We start from the raw sequence: 21,248 nt of genomic DNA, 5'->3' as shown, positions 1-21,248 counted from the left end.
GCCGTTTTTTCTTCAAAGTGTCATCTCGGGAATTTCCTAAACTCAAATCACGGCAGTGATGAGGCCATTCGTATTTTTTTGGAAGTCCTTGGAAAAAATTACGAATCAATACACCATTGGTCAAATACGCCAGCAAATTGGTAGAACTTGGTAATTTACTAAAAAGTGCAAATCACAAAATAACCAAACACTGCCGTGAAAAATTACAATTCGTAATAAAGTGCTAAAAAAAAAACAGACCTGCTTTTTTTTACCGTGATTGGATAGGAATGCACGGATCCATGAGATCCGTGCATGTATATCAGTGGGAAGGGCTGGGAAAGTGTTATTTAAAAAAAAAAAAAAATTGCGTGGGGTCCCCCCTCCTAAGCCTAACCAGCCTCGGGCTCTTTGAGCCGGTCCTGGTTGAAAAAATATGGGGGAAAACAGTGACAGGGGTTCCCCCATATTTAATCAACCAGCACCGGGCTCTGCAACTGGTCCTGGTTCCAAAAATACGGGGGACAAAAAGCGTAGGGGTCCCCCGTATTTTTGAAACCAGCACCGGGCTCCACTAGCTGGACAGATAATGCCACAGCCGGGGGTCACTTTTATACAGTGCCCTGCGGCCATGGCATTAACTACCCAGCTAGTCAACCCTGGCCGGGGTACCCTGGGGGAGTGGGGACCCCTTCAATCAAGGGGTCCCCCCCCCCAGCCACCCAAGGGCCAGGGGTGAAGCCAGAGGCTGTCCCCCACATCCAAGTGCTGCGGATGGGGGGCTGATAGCCTTAGTGTAAAGTATTGGATATTGTTTTTAGTAGCAGTACTACAAGGCCCAGCAAGCCTCCCCCGCAAGCTGGTACTTGGAGAACCACAAGTACCAGCATGCAGCGGAAAAACGGGCCCGCTGGTACCTGTAGTACTGCTACTAAAAAAAATACCCCAATAAAGACATAACACACACACCTTGACAGTATAACTTTAATACATACATCCACACCACCATATACACATACTTACTAGAGATGAGCGGGTTCGGTTCCTCGGAATCCGAACCCACCCGAACTTCAGTTTTTTTTACACGGGTCCGAGCGACTCGGATCTTCCCGCCTTGCTCGGTTAACCCGAGCGCGCCCGAACGTCATCATCACGCTATCGAATTCTCGCGAGGCTCGGATTCTATCGCGAGACTCGGATTCTATATAAGGAGCCGCGCGTCGCCGCCATTTTTCACACGTGCATTGAGATTCATAGGGAGAGGACGTGGCTGGCGTCCTCTCCGTTTATAGAGATTCGAGAAGAGAGTGAGACAGAGAGAGACACAGTAGTAATTTGGGGAGCATTAGGAGGAGTACTACTACTACTAGTACTTGCTGAAGTGATAGAGAGAGATAGTGTGACTGTATTATCTGACTTGTGGGGGAGACACTGACAGTGGGGAGCAGTTAGAGTCTGAGAGCAGGACTCAGGACTCAGGAGTACATATAACGTACAGTGCACACTTTTGCTGCCAGAGTGCCAGCCACACTGCCATTGTTTGTGACCACACTGACCACCAGTATAATATATATTGTGATTGTCTGCTTAGGACTCAGGAGTACTACTTGCAAGTTGCTGATAGTGTGACCAGTGACCTGACCACCAGTTTAATAATCATCACCACCAGTTTATGAGTTTAATATATATTATATATATATATATAATTGTATATAATATATATATATAATATTGTATACCACCTAGCACCTACCCGTGTTTTTTTTTTTTTCTTTCTTCTTTATACATACTACTATAGTAGCTTACTGTAGCAGTCTGCGGTGCTGCTGAGCTGACAGTGCCCAGCAGGTCCGTCATCAGTCATTACATAATAAATATATAATATATACCTGTCCGGCTGCAGTACTAGTGATATTATATATACATATATATTGATTTCATCTCATTATCATCCAGTCTATATTATCAGCAGACACAGTACGTTAGTCCACGGCTGTAGCTACCTCTGTGTCGGCACTCGGCAGTCCATCCATAATTGTATACCACCTACCCGTGGTTGTTTTTTTTTTTCTTTCTTCTTTATACATACTACTATAGTAGCTTACTGTAGCAGTCTGCGGTGCTGCTGAGCTGACAGTGTCCAGCAGGTCCGTCATCAGTCATTACATAATAAATATATAATATATACCTGTCCGGCTGCAGTACTAGTGATATTATATATACAATACATATATATTGATTTCATCTCATTATCATCCAGTCTATATTATCAGCAGACACAGTACGTTAGTCCACGGCTGTAGCTACCTCTGTGTCGGCACTCGGCAGTCCATCCATAATTGTATACCACGTACCCGTGGTTGGTTTTTTTTTCTTTCTTCTTTATACATACTACTATAGTAGCTTACTGTAGCAGTCTGCGGTGCTGCTGAGCTGACAGTGTCCAGCAGGTCCGTCATCAGTCATTACATAATAAATATATAATATATACCTGTCCGGCGGCAGTACTAGTAATATTATATATACATATATATTGATTTCATCTCATTATCATCCAGTCTATATTATCAGCAGACACAGTACGTTAGTCCACGGCTGTAGCTACCTCTGTGTCGGCACTCGGCAGTCCATCCATAATTGTATACCACCTACCCGTGGTTGTTTTTTTTTTCTTTCTTCTTTATACATACTACTATAGTAGCTTACTGTAGCAGTCTGCGGTGCTGCTGAGCTGACAGTGTCCAGCAGGTCCGTCATCAGTCATTACATAATAAATATATAATATATACCTGTCCGGCTGCAGTACTAGTGATATTATATATACATATATATTGATTTCATCTCATTATCATCCAGTCTATATTATCAGCAGACACAGTACGTTAGTCCACGGCTGTAGCTACCTCTGTGTCGGCACTCGGCAGTCCATCCATAATTGTATACCACCTACCCGTGGTTGGTTTTTTTTTCTTTCTTCTTTATACTTACTACTATAGTAGCTTACTGTAGCAGTCTGCGGTGCTGCTGAGCTGACAGTGTCCAGCAGGTCCGTCATCAGTCATTACATAATAAATATATAATATATACCTGTCCGGCTGCAGTACTAGTTTTTTGGAAGGGACATCCTGCGTGACACTGCAGTGCCACTCCTAGATGGGCCAGGTGTTTGTGTCGGCCACTAGGGTCGCTTATCTTACTCACACAGCTACCTCATTGCGCCTCTTTTTTTCTTTGCGTCATGTGCTGTTTGGGGAGGGTTTTTTGGAAGGGACATCCTGCGTGACACTGCAGTGCCACTCCTAGATGGGCCAGGTGTTTGTGTCGGCCACTAGGGTCGCTTAGCTTAGTCATCCAGCGACCTCGGTGCAAATTTTAGGACTAAAAATAATATTGTGAGGTGTGAGGTATTCAGAATAGACTGAAAATGAGTGGAAATTATGGTTTTTGAGGTTAATAATACTTTGGGATCAAAATGACCCCCAAATTCTATGATTTAAGCTGTTTTTTAGTGTTTTTTGAAAAAAGCACCCGAATCCAAAACACACCCGAATCCGACAAAAAAAATTCGGTGAGGTTTTGCCAAAACGCGGTCGAACCCAAAACACGGCCGCGGAACCGAACCCAAAACCAAAACACAAAACCCGAAAAATTTCAAGTGCACATCTCTAATACTTACCTTATGTTCCCACACAGGTCGGTCCTCTTCTCCATGTAGAATCCATGGTGTACCTGTTGAAAAAATTATACTCACAAAATCCAGGGTAGAAGGCTCCTCGTGTAATCCATTTGTAATCCACGTACTTGTCAAAAAAAAACAAAAAAAACGGATACCCGACCTCGAACTGAAAGGGGCCCCATGTTTTCACATGGGACCCCTTTCCCGAATGCCAGGAACCCCCTCTGACTTAAGTCCAAGAAGATTCCATCAGCCAATCAGGGAGCGCCACGTTGTGGCACCCTCCTGATTGGCTGTGTGCTCCTGTACTGTATGACAGGCGGCACACGGCAGTGTTACAATGTAGCGCCTATGCGCTCCATTGTAACCAATGGTGGGAACTTTGCGGTCAGCGGTTGACCGAGAGTAACCTCACGGCTGACCTCAAAGTTCCCACCATTGGTTACAATGGAGCGCATAGGCGCTACATTGTAACACTGCCGTGTGCCGCCTGTCATACAGTACAGGAGCACACAGACAATCAGGAGGGTGCCACAACGTGGCGCTCCCTGATTGGCTGATGGAACCTTCTTGGACTTAAGTTGAGGGGGTTCCTGGCATTCAGGGAAAGGGGTCCCATGTGAAAACATGGGGCCCCTTTCAGTTCGAGGTTGGGTATCCGTTTTTTTTTAACGTAGATTACAAATGGATTACACGAGGAGCCTTCTACCCTGGATTTTGTGAGTATCATTTTTTCAACAGGTACGCCATGGATTCTACATGGAGAAGAGGACCGACCTGCGTGGGAACATAAGGTAAGTATGTGTATATGGTGGTGTGGATGTATGTATTAAAGTTATACTGTCAAGGTGTGTGTGTTATGTCTTTATTGGGGTATTTTTTTAGTAGTAGTACTACAGGTACCAGCGGGCCCGTTTTTTCCATCGCATGCTGGTACTTGTGGTTCTCCAAGTACCAGCTTGCGGGGGAGGCTTGCTGGGCCTTGTAGTACTGCTACTAAAAACAATATCCAACACTTTTCACTAAGGCTATCAGCCCCCCATCCGAAGCCTTTGGATGGGAGGGGGGGGAAGACAGCCTCGGGCTTCACCCCTGGCCCTTGGGTGGCTGGGGGGGGGGACCCCTTGATTGAAGGGGTCCCCACTCCCCCAGGGTACCCCGGCCAGGGGTGACTAGCTGGGTATTTAATGCCACGGCCGCAGGGCATTGTATAAAAGTGACCCCCGGCTGTGGCATTATCTGTCCAGCTAGTGGAGCCCGGTGCTGGTTTCAAAAATACGGTGGACCCCTACGCTTTTTGTCCCCTGTATTTTTGGAACCAGGACCAGGCGCAGAGCCCGGTGCTGGTTGTTTAAATATGGGGGAACCCATGTCAATTTTTTCCACATATTTTTGCAACCAGGACCGGCTCAAAGAGCCCGAGGCTGGTTAGGCTTAGGAAGGGGGACCTCACGCAATTTTTTTTTTAACTTTTAAACACTTTTTTTTTTTTTTAACAAGGTGCACAATGAAGCCCAGCACGGATCTCTCAGATCCGGCCGAGATTCATTGTATTAAAGTCGGCAGTGTTTTACAAGTCACTCACGTAAAACACTGCCCAAAAAACCGAATGACATCAACATCGGTAAAACCGAAAATGCAGAATACGGGAGCTTAGTAAATTAGCCGTAATAAATTCAAAAAGTTGCAACTTTACACTTTCGATGTCATTCGTAAATGAACTTTGACCTCAAACGGGAAAATACGAATTTTAGTAAATATACCCCCTTCTATCTCTATTACTACTTTGCAGATACACACAATGGGATGCAGGCGCTGTTTAAAAACAATCCACTATTTGTGCAGCCTAATAATGGTGTAAATAATTCCTGAGTTTCTTACCTGCAGGTACATAACTGGGAACTGAAACAAAGAAAGACCAAATATTAGTCTTCACGGGGGGAACAAAAAGCAGCAAGAGTGATGATTATGTACATAAGTCACTGGGCACTATCATACTGTGCAATATCTGGCTCAGCCAGTGCAGTATGTATCCCCAACATGTATCTTGGTCAGGTACCTCCCTTTGAGCCCAGTTCATGAAAATAGATCAGAATGTTTTTTGCTATGCAAAAGGACAATTGCTAAATGCATGTTGGAAGGTTCAGATTTTCTATAGAACAGTGGTTCCCAAACTCAGGCCCAAATGTATTGAGCCTTAAAAAGTGATAAAGTAGAGATGGATAAAGACAGATAAAGTACCTTACCGCCATGTCACAGGCTGTGTGTGAAAAATGACACTTTATCTCTCTTTGTCAGTCTACACCACAGGTTCTCAAACTCGGTCCTCAGGACCCCACACAGTGCATGTTTTGCAGGTCTCCTCACAGAATCACAAGTGACATAATTAACTCCACCTGTGGACCTTTTAAAATGTGTCAGTGATTAATTAATACACCTGTGCACATGCTGGGTTACCTGCAAAACATGCACTGTGTGGGGTCCTGAGGACAGAGTTTGAGAACCACTGGTCTACAATATATCACTTTTTAAGGCTCAATACATTTGGGCCTCAATCCTCAAGGAGCATTAACAGTCCATGTTTACAGGTCAGCTGTGGACAGTTTGTGACACAGTGCACAAACATGGACTGCTAATGGTCCTTGAGGACAGAATTTGGGAAACACTGCTCATTTTACCCTTTGTTTACACAGTTCAATGAACTTCAGTCAAAGTGAGGAAGTAAATAAAATGTAAGAGTTCAAAACTTTGGTCGGGAGGTCATCAGCCTCATTTCCCAGGTGCTTCAAGTACCTATCCAATGTGATTCTAAGGGGTATATGCAATTAGCGACGAATTCCCAAAATTGGCGAAAAACTGGACTTTTTCGCCAACAAAAAAAAAAAAATTCGTCTATGCAATTCAGTACTTTCCGTCAAAAAAAACGGACTTTCAAAATTCGACTTTTTGAAATTTCACTTTTGACAAATTCGACTTTTTTGCAATGATACACATGCTGCAATTCGACCAAAGTCTATTCAATTGAAGTTTGGAAATTCGACAACAGTGCTTTTAGACAGTAAATTCGTCATATTCAATCCGCCACACTTTGGTGGGTGAAACTAATAAAAAAAAATGTAAACATGTTTTTTTTGGTGTTTTTGTTTTGGGTAATAGCATATATATTTATATTAGAAGGGATTAGGTACTTGGTTTGTCTTTTTTGGAGGCACAAGTATTTTTTATATATTTTTAAAAATATTTTTTTTTATTTTTTTTAGATGGAATGGTAAAATCCCAGAAAAAAATGGCGTGGGGTCCCCCCTCCAAAGCATAACCAGCCTCGGGCTCTTCGAGCCGGTCCTGGTTCTAAAAATCCAGGGAAAAATTGACAGGGGATCCCCCGTATTTTTAAAACCACCGGGCTCTGCGCCTGGTGCTGGTGCAAAAAATACGGGGGACAAAAAGAGTAGGGGTCCCCCGTATTTTTTACACCAGCATCGGGCTCCACTAGCTGGACAGATAATGCCACAGCCGGGGGTCACTTTTATACAGTGCCTTGCGGCCGTGGCATTAAATATCCAACTAGTCAACCCTGGCCGGGGTACCCTGGGGGAGTGGGGACCCCTTCAATCAAGGGGTCCCCCCCCAGCCACCCAAGGGCCAGGGGTGAAGCCCGAGGCTGTCCCCCCCATCCAAGGGCTGCGGATGGGGGGCTGATAGCCTTAGTGAAAAGTATTGGATATTGGGGGGCTGATAGCCTTAAGAAAATGAGCTGAATATTGTTTTTCCCAGTAGTACTACAAGTCCCAGCAAGCCTCCCCTGCAAGCAGGTACTTGGTGAACCACAAGTACCAGCATGCGGGAGAAAAACGGGCCCGCTGGTACCTGTAGTACTACTGGGGAAAAAATACCCAAATAAAAACAGGAGACACACACCTTGATAGTAAAACTTTATTGCACACCTGCCGACACACACATACTTACCTATGTTGACACAAAGCAGTCGGTCCTCTTCTCCAAGTAGAATCCACGGATACCTGAAAATAAAAGATAATTATACTCACCTGATCCAGGGTCCAGAGATAAATCCTCGTACTTGTCAAAACAACAAAACGAACACCCGACCACCGGACTGAAAGGGGTCCCATGTTGACACATAAGACCCCTTTCCACGAATGCAGACACCCCCGTGACAGCTGTCACAGAAGTGTCTCTTCAGCCAATCAGTGAGTGCAATGTCCTTGCACTCTGCTGATTGGCACTGTGCACGTCTGAGCTGTCAGCGCATCGCACAGCTCCCTCCATTATAATCAATGGTGGGAACTTTGCGGCTAGCGGTTAGGTCACCCGCGGTCAGCCGCTGACAGCGGGTAACCCCCCCGCTGACCGCAAAGTTCCCACCATTGAAAGTAATGGAGGGAGCTGTGCGATGCGCTCTCTGAGCACAGACAGCGCACAGCCAATCAGGTGAGCGCCACGTAGTAGCGCTTCCTGATTGGCTGAAGGGACCTCAGTGACAGGAGTCACGTGGGGTCCCGGCACATTCGGGGAAAGGGGTCTCATGTGTCAACATGGTACCCCTTTCAGTCCGGTGGTCGGGTGTTCGTTTTTTTTTATTTTGCCAAGTACGTGGATTTAGCTCTGGACGTGGATTTATCTCTGGACACTGGCAGGTGAGTATAATTTTTTTCACAGGTACCCCCGGATCGTCGGAAACTGTGGCAGTCGGCGTGTCGACATAGGTAAGTATGTGTGTGTCGGTAGTGTGTAATAAAGTTGTACTTGTCACGGTGTCTGTGTCCTGTTTTTATTTGGGTATTTTTTCCCAAGTAGTATTACAGGTACCAGCGGGCCCGTTTTTCTCCCGTATGCTAGTACTTGTGGTTCTTCAAGTACCAGCTTGCGGGGGAGGCTTGCTGGGCCTTGTAGTACTACTGGAGAAACCGATATTCTTTCAATTTTGTCAAGGCTATCAGCCCCCCATCCGCAGCCTTTGGATGGGGGGGACAGCCTCGGGCTTCACCCCTGGCCCTTGGGTGGCTGGGGGGGGGACCCCTTGATTGAAGGGGTCCCCACTCCCCCAGGGTACCCCGGCCAGGGGTGACTAGTTGGATATTTAATGCCACGGCCACAGGGCACTGTATAAAAGTGACCCCCGGCTGTGGCATTATCTGTCCAGCTAGCGGAGCCCGATGCTGGTGTATAAAATACGGGGGACCCCTACTCTTTGTCCCCCGTATTTTTTGCACCATCACCAGGCGCAGAGCCAGGTGCTGGTTTTAAAAATACAGGGGATCCCCTGTCAATTTTTTCCCTGGATTTTTAGAACCAGGACCGGCTCGAAGAGCCCGAGGCTGATTATGCTTTGGAGGGGGGACCCCACATCATTTTTTTTCGTGTTTTTCCCGTTTTTTTTTTAAATCGCGGCAAAATCCGTCAAATCGGCCGTTTTTCACCCGCGGGACTGTCGAATCCATTTTCCATTGAATATGGTGAATTTCGGCAACCAGTTGCCGAAATTGGACGGTCGAATTGTGTCGAATTTAAAAACGGCGATAATTTGCCGCGATTCGCCGCTAATTGCATATACCCCTAAATACCTCCTTTAACCTCTGGATTTTTCTACATTATCCAGACACCAATACAAATATGAGGTCCTTGGCTGGCCTTGCTAAACACCTACTCCCCATTTGACATAGGAGAGCTAATCTTTTAGCTTAATCTGGCCTCGGCTCTTTCTAACCTGGGGACCCACCCCTTTGAATTCTTTTGATCTTTTTGGGTAGACGGTCTGTTTTCTGAATCTAACAAATTTGCCAGTTTATGGCACTCTGGGGTCTATTTATGAAGCAGTGAAAACAGTGGAGAAGTGAGCCTGTGGAGAAGTTGCCCATGGCATCCAATCAGCTGCTCCGTACAATTATAAATGTTATTTCAATGCTGATTGGTTGCCATGGGCAACTTTTCCATTGGCTCACTTCTCCACACTTTTCACTGCTTCATGAATAGACCCTTCTGTACCAAATCGGTTTCCTGTACTTTGCGATTTTGTCAATAAACTTTCTTTCAAGAATAAAAATGGTACAAGTTCGTGGATGCAGATTATTCATCAACTATAAAAGGCAAAAATCACCTGGCTTCGCATCAATGACAAAAAAGAAAAGAAAAAAAGTTTAAAAAAAATATATGTTTGTACCCCAATACAACCATTGCATTGGACTTGAAGATATCTACAAACATTATCCTAAAACAGCCTCTAGACTTTGTTTTAGAGCTGTGTGGTGTAAAAAAATAAGGGAGCGGCGCATTAGGCTGGCAGAACGAAGAGGGTTCAATAATCCCCAAATCAGGTAAATAATACCCCTTTTACACCGCCAGCGTATAACACGGGTTATTGCACATGAGTGAGCATAGCCAGTGTTGCTGCTCGGTGTAAAAGGGCAGAGTTGGAATAATCCGGGTAGAGTGACCCGGTATTCTTACTCAGGTAGTTTGCAGTCTTGAACACATGTTCAACCCGGCAAACTGCAGTGTAAACGGTAGCCGGATTGCACGACCCGGCTTCCCGTTTACAATTAATGGATGGGCGGCGCTTGGAGATCATGTGATCTCCAAGCGGCGCCCCCGTCGCGTCGACGGCCACCTCACCAACCCAGCAATATGCAGAGCTGGTGATTTTGGATGGAGAAGGCGGCGGACGTGGGTTGCTGCCGGGTAGCTCCTGTGTCAGGCTTCCGGCTGTGACCCGCTATTTAGGTATAAAAGAGGTATTAGTCACTCACCTTCTCATTTACTGCCTTTAGCTGCTGGTTTAGACAGACCACACGGAACCTTACTGAACAGGGGAAAAAAAAATTGGACAATTTTCAAAAGGCTTCAGAATTTTAAAGTGCATCACAGAGATTTTACTTTAACCCCTTCAGTGGCAGGTTTTTTGAATTTGGTAACACCTCCCAGGGCAGGTTTTTGGTTTGTTTGTTTTTTAACCTGCACATTGCCAGGGGTTTCATGCGCTTTGCCAGGGGTTTCACGTATTGTGTCATGCTTTTTGTAGAGATGAGCGGGTTCGGTTTCTTTGAATCCGAACCCGCACGAACTTCACTTTTTTTTTCACGGGTCCGAGCGACTCGGATCTTCCCGCCTTGCTCGGTTAACCCGAGCGCGCCCGAACGTCATCATGACGCTGTCGGATTCTCGCGAGACTCGGATTCTATATAAGGAGCCGCGCGTCGCCGTCATTTTCACACGTGCATTGAGATTGATAGGGAGAGGACGTGGCTGGCGTCCTCTCCATTAGAATAGATTAGAAGAGAGAGAGAGAGAGAGATTGTGCAGACAGAGTTTACCACAGTGACCAGTGCAGTTGTTGTTAAGTTAACTTTTATTTAATATATCCGTTCTCTGCTATATCCGTTCTCTGCCTGAAAAAAACGATACACAGCAGTCACACAGTGTGACTCAGTCTGTGTGCACTCAGCTCAGCCCAGTGTGCTGCACATCAATGTATAAAAGCTTATAATAATTGTGGGGGAGACTGGGGAGCACTGCAGGTTGTTATAGCAGGAGCCAGGAGTACATAATATTATATTAATTTAAAATTAAACAGTGCACACTTTTGCTGCAGGAGTGCCACTGCCAGTGTGACTAGTGGTGACCAGTGCCTGACCACCAGTATAGTAGTATATTGTTGTATACTATCTCTTTATCAACCAGTCTATATTAGCAGCAGACACAGTACAGTGCGGTAGTTCACGGCTGTGGCTACCTCTGTGTCGGCAGTCGGCACTCGGCAGGCAGTCCGTCCATCCATAATTGTATAATTATATACCACCTAACCGTGGTATTTTTTTTTCTTTCTTTATACCGTCGTCATAGTCATACTAGTTGTTACGAGTATACTACTATCTCTTTATCAACCAGTGTACAGTGCGGTAGTTCACGGCTGTGGCTACCTCTGTGTCGGCAGTCGGCAGGCAGTCCGTCCATCCATAATTGTATTATTATAATATATACCACCTAACCGTGGTTTTTTTTTCATTCTTTATACCGTCATAGTGTCATACTAGTTGTTACGAGTATACTACTATCTCTTTATCAACCAGTGTACAGTGCGGTAGTTCACGGCTGTGGCTACCTCTGTGTCGGCAGTCGGCAGGCAGTCCGTCCATCCATAATTGTATTATAATATATACCACCTAACCGTGGTTTTTTTTTCATTCTTTATACCGTCATAGTGTCATACTAGTTGTTACGAGTATACTACTATCTCTTTATCAACCAGTGTACAGTGCGGTAGTTCACGGCTGTGGCTACCTCTGTGTCGGCAGTCGGCAGGCAGTCCGTCCATCCATAATTGTATTATAATATATACCACCTAACCGTGGTTTTTTTTTCATTCTTTATACCGTCATAGTCAGTCATACTAGTTGTTACGAGTATACTACTATCTCTTTATCAACCAGTGTACAGTGCGGTAGTTCACGGCTGTGGCTACCTCTGTGTCGGCACTCGGCAGGCAGTCCGTCCATCCATAATTGTATTATAATATATACCACCTAACCGTGGTTTTTTTTTCATTCTTTATACCGTCATAGTCAGTCATACTAGTTGTTACGAGTATACTACTATCTCTTTATCAACCAGTGTACAGTGCGGTAGTTCACGGCTGTGGCTACCTCTGTGTCGGAACTCGGCAGGCAGTCCGTCCATCCATAATTGTATTACAATATATACCACCTAACCGTGGTTTTTTTTTCATTCTTTATACCGTCATAGTCAGTCATACTAGTTGTTACGAGTATACTACTATCTCTTTATCAACCAGTGTACAGTGCGGTAGTTCACGGCTGTGGCTACCTCTGTGTCGGCACTCGGCAGGCAGTCCGTCCATCCATAATTGTATTACAATATATACCACCTAACCGTGGTTTTTTTATACCACCTAACCGTGGCAGTCCGTCCATAATTGTATACTAGTATCCAATCCATCCATCTCCATTGTTTACCTGAGGTGCCTTTTAGTTCTGCCTATAAAATATGGAGAACAAAAAAGTTGAGGTTCCAAAATTAGGGAAAGATCAAGATCCACTTCCACCTCGTGCTGAAGCTGCTGCCACTAGTCATGGCCGAGACGATGAAATGCCAGCAACGTCGTCTGCCAAGGCCGATGCCCAATGTCATAGTACAGAGCATGTCAAATCCAAAACACCAAATATCAGAAAAAAAAGGACTCCAAAACCTAAAATAAAATTGTCGGAGGAGAAGCGTAAACTTGCCAATATGCCATTTACCACACGGAGTGGCAAGGAACGGCTGAGGCCCTGGCCTATGTTCATGGCTAGTGGTTCAGCTTCACATGAGGATGGAAGCACTCAGCCTCTCGCTAGAAAACTGAAAAGACTCAAGCTGGCAAAAGCACCGCAAAGAACTGTGCGTTCTTTGAAATCCCAAATCCACAAGGAGAGTCCAATTGTGTCGGTTGCGATGCCTGACCTTCCCAACACTGGACGTGAAGAGCATGCGCCTTCCACTATTTGCATGCCCCCTGCAAGTGCTGGAAGGAGCACCCGCAGTCCAGTTCCTGATAGTCAGATTGAAGATGTCAGTGTTGAAGTACACCAGGATGAGGAGGATATGGGTGTTGCTGGCGCTGGGGAGGAAATTGACCAGAAGGATTCTGATGGTGAGGTGGTTTGTTTAAGTCAGGCACCCGGGGAGACACCTGTTGTCCGTGGGAGGAATATGGCCGTTGACATGCCAGGTGAAAATACCAAAAAAATCAGCTCTTCGGTGTGGAGGTATTTCACCAGAAATGCGGACAACAGGTGTCAAGCCGTGTGTTCCCTTTGTCAAGCTGTAATAAGTAGGGGTAAGGACGTTAACCACCTCGGAACATCCTCCCTTATACGTCACCTGCAGCGCATTCATAATAAGTCAGTGACAAGTTCAAAAACTTTGGGTGACAGCGGAAGCAGTCCACTGACCAGTAAATCCCTTCCTCTTGTAACCAAGCTCACGCAAACCACCCCACCAACTCCCTCAGTGTCAATTTCCTCCTTCCCCAGGAATGCCAATAGTCCTGCAGGCCATGTCACTGGCAAGTCTGACGAGTCCTCTCCTGCCTGGGATTCCTCCGATGCATCCTTGCGTGTAACGCCTACTGCTGCTGGCGCTGCTGTTGTTGCCGCTGGGAGTCGATGGTCATCCCAGAGGGGAAGTCGTAAGCCCACTTGTACTACTTCCAGTAAGCAATTGACTGTTCAACAGTCCTTTGCGAGGAAGATGAAATATCACAGCAGTCATCCTACTGCAAAGCGGATAACTGAGTCCTTGACAACTATGTTGGTGTTAGACGTGCGTCCGGTATCCGCCGTTAGTTCACAGGGAACTAGACAATTTATTGAGGCAGTGTGCCCCCGTTACCAAATACCATCTAGGTTCCACTTCTCTAGGCAGGCGATACCGAGAATGTACACGGACGTCAGAAAAAGACTCACCAGTGTCCTAAAAAATGCAGTTGTATCCAATGTCCACTTAACCACGGACATGTGGACAAGTGGAGCAGGGCAGGGTCAGGACTATATGACTGTGACAGCCCACTGGGTAGATGTATGGACTCCCGCCGCAAGAACAGCAGCGGCGGCACCAGTAGCAGCATCTCGCAAACGCCAACTCTTTCCTAGGCAGGCTACGCTTTGTATCACCGCTTTCCAGAATACGCACACAGCTGAAAACCTCTTACGGCAACTGAGGAAGATCATCGCGGAATGGCTTACCCCAATTGGACTCTCCTGTGGATTTGTGGCATCGGACAACGCCAGCAATATTGTGTGTGCATTAAATATGGGCAAATTCCAGCACGTCCCATGTTTTGCACATACCTTGAATTTGGTGGTGCAGAATTTTTTAAAAAACGACAGGGGCGTGCAAGAGATGCTGTCGGTGGCCAGAAAAATTGCGGGACACTTTCGGCGTACAGGCACCACGTACAGAAGACTGGAGCACCACCAAAAACTACTGAACCTGCCCTGCCATCATCTGAAGCAAGAAGTGGTAACGAGGTGGAATTCAACCCTCTATATGCTTCAGAGGTTGGAGGAGCAGCAAAAGGCCATTCAAGCCTATACAATTGAGCACGATATAGGAGATGGAATGCACCTGTCTCAAGTGCAGTGGAGAATGATTTCAACGTTGTGCAAGGTTCTGATGCCCTTTGAACTTGCCACACGTGAAGTCAGTTCAGACACTGCCAGCCTGAGTCAGGTCATTCCCCTCATCAGGCTTTTGCAGAAGAAGCTGGAGGCATTGAAGAAGGAGCTAACACGGAGCGATTCCGCTAGGCATGTGGGACTTGTGGATGCAGCCCTTAATTCGCTTAACAAGGATTCACGGGTGGTCAATCTGTTGAAATCAGAGCACTACATTTTGGCCACCGTGCTCGATCCTAGATTTAAAGCCTACCTTGGATCTCTCTTTCCGGCAGACACAGGTCTGCTGGGGTTGAAAGACCTGCTGGTGACAAAATTGTCAAGTCAAGCGGAACGCGACCTGTCAACATCTCCTCCTTCACATTCTCCCGCAACTGGGGGTGCGAGGAAAAGGCTCAGAATTCCGAGCCCACCCGCTGGCAGTGATGCAGGGCAGTCTGGAGCGACTGCTGATGCTGACATCTGGTCCGGACTGAAGGACCTGACAACGATTACGGACATGTCGTCTACTGTCACTGCATATGATTCTCTCAACATTGATAGAATGGTGGAGGATTATATGAGTGACCGCATCCAAGTAGGCACGTCACACAGTCCGTACTTATACTGGCAGGAAAAAGAGGCAATTTGGAGGCCCTTGCACAAACTGGCTTTATTCTACCTAAGTTGCCCTCCCACAAGTGTGTACTCCGAAAGAGTGTTTAGTGCCGCCGCTCACCTTGTCAGCAATCGGCGTACGAGGTTACATCCAGAAAATGTGGAGAAGATGATGTTCATTAAAATGAATTATAATCAATTCCTCCGCGGAGACATTGACCAGCAGCAATTGCCTCCACAAAGTACACAGGGAGCTGAGATGGTGGATTCCAGTGGGGACGAATTGATAATCTGTGAGGAGGGGGATGTACACGGTGATATATCGGAGGGTGAAGATGAGGTGGACATCTTGCCTCTGTAGAGCCAGTTTGTGCAAGGAGAGATTAATTGCTTCTTTTTTGGGGGGGGTCCAAACCAACCCGTCATATCAGTCACAGTCGTGTGGCAGACCCTGTCACTGAAATGATGGGTTGGTTAAAGTGTGCATGTCCTGTTTTGTTTATACAACATAAGGGTGGGTGGGAGGGCCCAAGGATAATTCCATCTTGCACCTCTTTTTTCTTTTCTTTTTCTTTGCATCATGTGCTGATTGGGGAGGGTTTTTTGGAAGGGACATCCTGCGTGACACTGCAGTGCCACTCCTAGATGGGCCCGGTGTTTGTGTCGGCCACTAGGGTCGCTAATCTTACTCACACAGCTACCTCATTGCGCCTCTTTTTTTCTTTGCGTCATGTGCTGTTTGGGGAGGGTTTTTTGGAAGGGACATCCTGCGTGACACTGCAGTGCCACTCCTAGATGTGCCCGGTGTTTGTGTCGGCCACTAGGGTCGCTAATCTTACTCACACAGTCAGCTACCTCATTGCGCCTCTTTTTTTCTTTGCGTCATGTGCTGTTTGGGGAGGGTTTTTTGGAAGGGCCATCCTGCGTGACACTGCAGTGCCACTCCTAGATGGGCCCGGTGTTTGTGTCGGCCACTAGGGTCGCTAATCTTACTCACACAGCTACCTCATTGCGCCTCTTTTTTTCTTTGCGTCATGTGCTGTTTGGGGAGGGTTTTTTGGAAGGGACATCCTGCGTGACACTGCAGTGCCACTCCTAGATGGGCCCGGTGTTTGTGTCGGCCACTAGGGTCGCTTATCTTACTCACACAGCGACCTCGGTGCAAATTTTAGGACTAAAAATAATATTGTGAGGTGTGAGGTATTCAGAATAGACTGAAAATGAGTGTAAATTATGGTTTTTGAGGTTAATAATACTTTGGGATCAAAATGACCCCCAAATTCTATGATTTAAGCTGTTTTTTAGTGTTTTTGGAAAAAAACACCCGAATCCAAAACACACCCGAATCCGACAAAAATAATTCGGTGAGGTTTTGCCAAAACGCGTTCGAACCCAAAACACGGCCGCGGAACCGAACCCAAAACCAAAACACAAAACCCGAAAAATTTCAGGCGCTCATCTCTAGCTTTTTGCCTGGGGTTTTATGCTCTGGAAAACATGCTCTTTGCCTAGGGAATGCTCATTGCCTAGGGGTAGCTAGTGAGGGCCAACGACAATCGATAATTCAAAATCATTGATTGCCTATGACCGATGTTGAATACTTTTACCATTGATGGAGGAAAACCAGATGGTTTCCCGCCATCGACGGTTCCGTGCTACCGAATTTATTTATTTTTTCTCAAAGTTTCAGGGCACAGAGCTTAGCTCTGACCCTAACACCCACTAAGCCACACCCCCTGGTTCTTACTTGTACAGTAGTGCAGGGATGACCATTGATGGGTAAAACCATCGATGAATCCATTCCAGATGGATAACCCACCAATGGCCATCCCCCGGGCAGCATTTGCTGACGGGCACTAACCCGCCAGCACTGAAACCCTCTCCTCCCCTCCTCCCTTGCACTCTGCTCAGCAGGCGGAGTGTAAGGTGGAGGGAGGGAGAGCAGTGGTATGCCCAGAAAATTTCCGGGGTTGCCAGTCTGCACAACGTAGCTGGACCCGGACATTTTCCGGGCATAACACTGATGCGGTAAGTTGCAACTGCCCAGCAGCCTCCTCTTACCCATTCCAGTATCCACTGATTCTCTGACTTACTAATGAATCTAATGAGGCATACACACGGGGCGACTTGTGCTGTGTGCACTGCTAAGTGATCTAGGTTAGCACAGATCGCTCAGCATACATCGCTATACACCGCGACGTGTGAGCGATCTCTGCTAACCAGTGTTCTTTATGCACATGCTAGGCGATCTAACTAGATCTTGCCTGCATGTGCTAAAGATTGGAGCGGGCAACGGCGACGTGCAGAACCGTGCATTGCTATCGGGTGTACACACGGAGCGATCAGTGCTTAATTTTTAAGCGATGTATAGACAGATCGCTTAGAAAATAGGCAAAAATCGCCCCGTATGTATGCCCCATAAGCCTTCAATTACGGAGACTATATAATTTCTATATATATATTTTTCCATTCATAATACTTACAATATGCTCGTCACTATTCATTGAATACTGTAGGTCAACTACACAGACAGATCGTGAAAACATATAATTTACAATTATAATGGGTAAAGTAATTTGCCTGGGGGGACCCTGGCTATTCCGTCAGTCCTGGGCCCCGCAATTTTTGATGGCAGCCCTGGCACCATATAATGGAGCTCTGCAGAAGGTGGACTTATGAAAAAAGGGGCAGTGCTTGCACAATTAGTGCATGGAGGAGGATCAGGGCTTCTTTCATCTCACATCTCCATATCTCAATGTTGGGCGTTTTGTGGTTAGCGAAGGTAACGTCTGCCTTTGTTCTGCTCACCTTTCTGGCCAGGTTTGTAAATCGTTTTGTCCATCTGAAACATACAGGTATTTGAAGTGGGCATAAGCACCACATTCTTCCGATCCAACACTTTAGCGACATTCCCAGTTGCAGAAAAGAGGATTGTCGCAGGGTCGGAAATGGAGACAGCTGGAACCTGAGGAGGAGACGACAAAGTTCAAGGATTTAAAAAACAGCACACATACAAGAGAGATTATAGGTCTTGTATGGAAACACAACACTATTTAAACACGTCCAATTCATTCAAGTAATCCGAGTAGAACCAAGCATTTTATGTTGGCAGAGTTTATGTGCATGAATGGGGAATAGCAATAGATTGCCTTCTAGTAAACAAAACTCAGAGCCAGGAAACTGCATCATACTTGCCTACCTGACCCTCTCCATGAGGGAGAAAATGCTGTGTTCCTGGACTTTCCTGGTAATGTATGATTGCCATCACCTGTGGTCAGCTACTTATTGATAAGAAAGGCGTTTCACCACAGGTGATGGCAATCATACATTACCAGGAAAGTCCAGGAACAGAGCATTTTCTCCCTCATGTAGAGGGTCAGGTAGGCAAGTATGAACTGCATGTGTTGGCTGAGAAATACTGTGGTTCTTGGAAGCCTTAACAATGCCCCTCAGTAGAGAAAGACCACCTTTATGTCAAACTGACAGGTGACACACACCCTTTCACCTAGGCTCCGCCTCCTTTAATATTAAATGATAGTGTTTGATATCGCTTTATATAAAATTTTATGTAAAAGTTAAAATTTTATATAAAATTTATGGAGTTCGATATTAAGCCATATTAAAAGATAATGACTTTGAAAAGAGTGTCACGTAACACCAGTCGCAGAATGCGCAATAAAACTGTATCACAAACCAGCTTGTGATGAAAAAATTGACTTTAACAGGCTGTACACTTTCAAAACATTAGTGTTATAGTTCACATGTTATAGTTCACACATTCCAACAATTTAAACGTCACGCTTGGTACACATGGTATTGCTTTAAAAAGCATAATGACTAATGACCGTGTCCATTTTCTTAGATGCACGGAAGCATCACACATGGCACTGATTTAAAAAACATATTAATTTTAATGACCACGCATGATTAATGATGACAGCACAATTTAAAAATCCACAGATCTACGGACTACCGTGACAAAACAAATTCAAAAGTCTTAGAACTACAGAATACCAAACTTGTATTAAAGACATCTGGTTATTAAATCAGCGTGTTATCTCTGTAGAAGAACATTAGCGCCACCTACAGGACTATGTGTTGACTCAAAATGACAGTGCTTTTAAATAAATATATATATATATCCCTTATCCAAAATGCTTGGGACCAGAGGTATTTTGGATATCGGATTTTTCCGTATTTTGGAATAATTAGATACCATAATTAGATATCATGGTGATGGGACCTAAATCTAAGCACAGAATGCATTTATGTTACATGTACGCCTTATACACACAGCCTGAAAGTAATTTTAGCTACAAATCAGTAATCCAGTTGAGGATAATGCTCCCTTGTACCAAGTTTACACCTTGTTAAGGTGAGGTAGTTTGTACATCCATATCACCTACTGGATATTTATGAAATCATAAAATAATTTGTTTTCATGTACAATAGTTCATAAGCCCATCTGTATAAGGCTTTTTATGAATTAATTTTGTTATTAAATAATTGTATTCTAATTGTTTGTTTGGGTGACTTTTTGGTGATTGGGTTATCCACTGTAGGCATCCAGAAAACCTCATCTTCTACAGTATAAGATATATCCATTTGGAAGGACTTCCATTCAATCTATACAAGAACTTTAGCGCACTCAGGAATTGTTTTTTCTGTGTATATTGTCAAAGTTGAAAAATATCATGCTGCACGTTGCCATATATTCACCCCATGCGCTTGCCCGCTGCACATTCTCTCCCGTGCGTGCGCATATTCGCAGTTGCATGACGGCGCCTCCTCGGCCGTGCGCTTGGGCGCGTTGTATGTGAATTTACAGTAGAGTTTATGTGCGTCTGGCGGGCGACTCAATCGTTACATAGTAAATCCAAATAGTATGTTTTATAGGTAATGTTCCCCTTAATAATAACTGTAATTTTGTTTAGTGTAACTGGTTCCTGGACAAAGGAATTCCTCTTTGCATGATACGAAGGGTCAGACAGGGTCTGAGCGGTGGTGTTTGGTACCTAACTAAAGAACATTTTATTAGGAACAATCCAGTGCTGCTTAGGTAAAGATTAATCGCTCCTGCGTATAGTTATGTCCATTAATAGTTTCTGGACATTTACTATATTTGCGGTTCATTATCCATGCGGCGGGAATCCTGAGATTCCCTCCCACCTGAGCAGTTCGATATACTCACAGCCCACCTGTTTAAACTAACCTATGACCTTTTGTTATAATGCGGGGAGACATTCCTGTGTCCAATGAACAATGAGATTATAGGTCCCTTTGTAGTGTACTGTATGCAGTGTATATAAGAACAGCCAGCCTGGCCCAGCTCAGTCTACTACCCACAACGGTTTTCATCATTGACTAACCAGGAGCTGGTAACCAGGACTGCGCAGCGAATCATTCCCCAGTGTGTAAGTACTCTCTGTGACCACCTTATTCTCTGATTGTATTTTGCCACGTTCTCTCCTTTTACTCTCTCATTGTATGTTATTGTTAGCGATTGTGCCGCTATTGTATATTTATGTGTAGTTATACTGTTTAGATATTGATGTTAGCCTGTAGTGTATAAGCTGTTAACTGTATTTTCCCTTTTTACATAACTAAATCTTGTTAGTAAAGGTTTTGGAGCCTTAGCAAGGTATTGTGTGTTTATTACATTACTGAGGGTATTCGGAGCGTCTCAATCGCTCAAACAGCTTTTATATTAACAAGGTTAAGAAGCGTTATATCGCTACAGTATTTCTGTATTAAGGTTTACAATCTAAGTATATCCCTTCAGTGTGTTGCATACAAGGTTTACTGAG

General features: G+C 45.2%; 1 protein-coding gene across 1 annotated transcript in view; it reads right to left on the bottom strand.

Annotated features, from left to right (window-relative positions):
- The window catches only part of LOC135057423 (ovostatin-like), a 202,389-nt gene that overhangs the window by 109,211 nt on the left and 71,930 nt on the right, over positions 1-21,248 (bottom strand). The window contains exons 3-5 of the mRNA XM_063963315.1: positions 18,250-18,406; positions 10,420-10,472; positions 5,537-5,557 (exon numbers count right to left, since the gene is read on the bottom strand). Of these exons, the coding sequence (XP_063819385.1) occupies positions 5,537-5,557; positions 10,420-10,472; positions 18,250-18,406 (231 nt within the window). The remainder of the gene's footprint in view (positions 1-5,536; positions 5,558-10,419; positions 10,473-18,249; positions 18,407-21,248) is intronic.

The sequence above is a fragment of the Pseudophryne corroboree genome, chromosome 3 (genome assembly GCF_028390025.1).
Source record: "Pseudophryne corroboree isolate aPseCor3 chromosome 3, aPseCor3.hap2, whole genome shotgun sequence".
In the NCBI taxonomy this organism is placed as follows: domain Eukaryota; kingdom Metazoa; phylum Chordata; class Amphibia; order Anura; family Myobatrachidae; genus Pseudophryne; species Pseudophryne corroboree.
The sequence above is the reverse complement of the archived record's forward strand: the minus strand, read 5'-3'. Positions and strand labels throughout refer to the sequence as shown.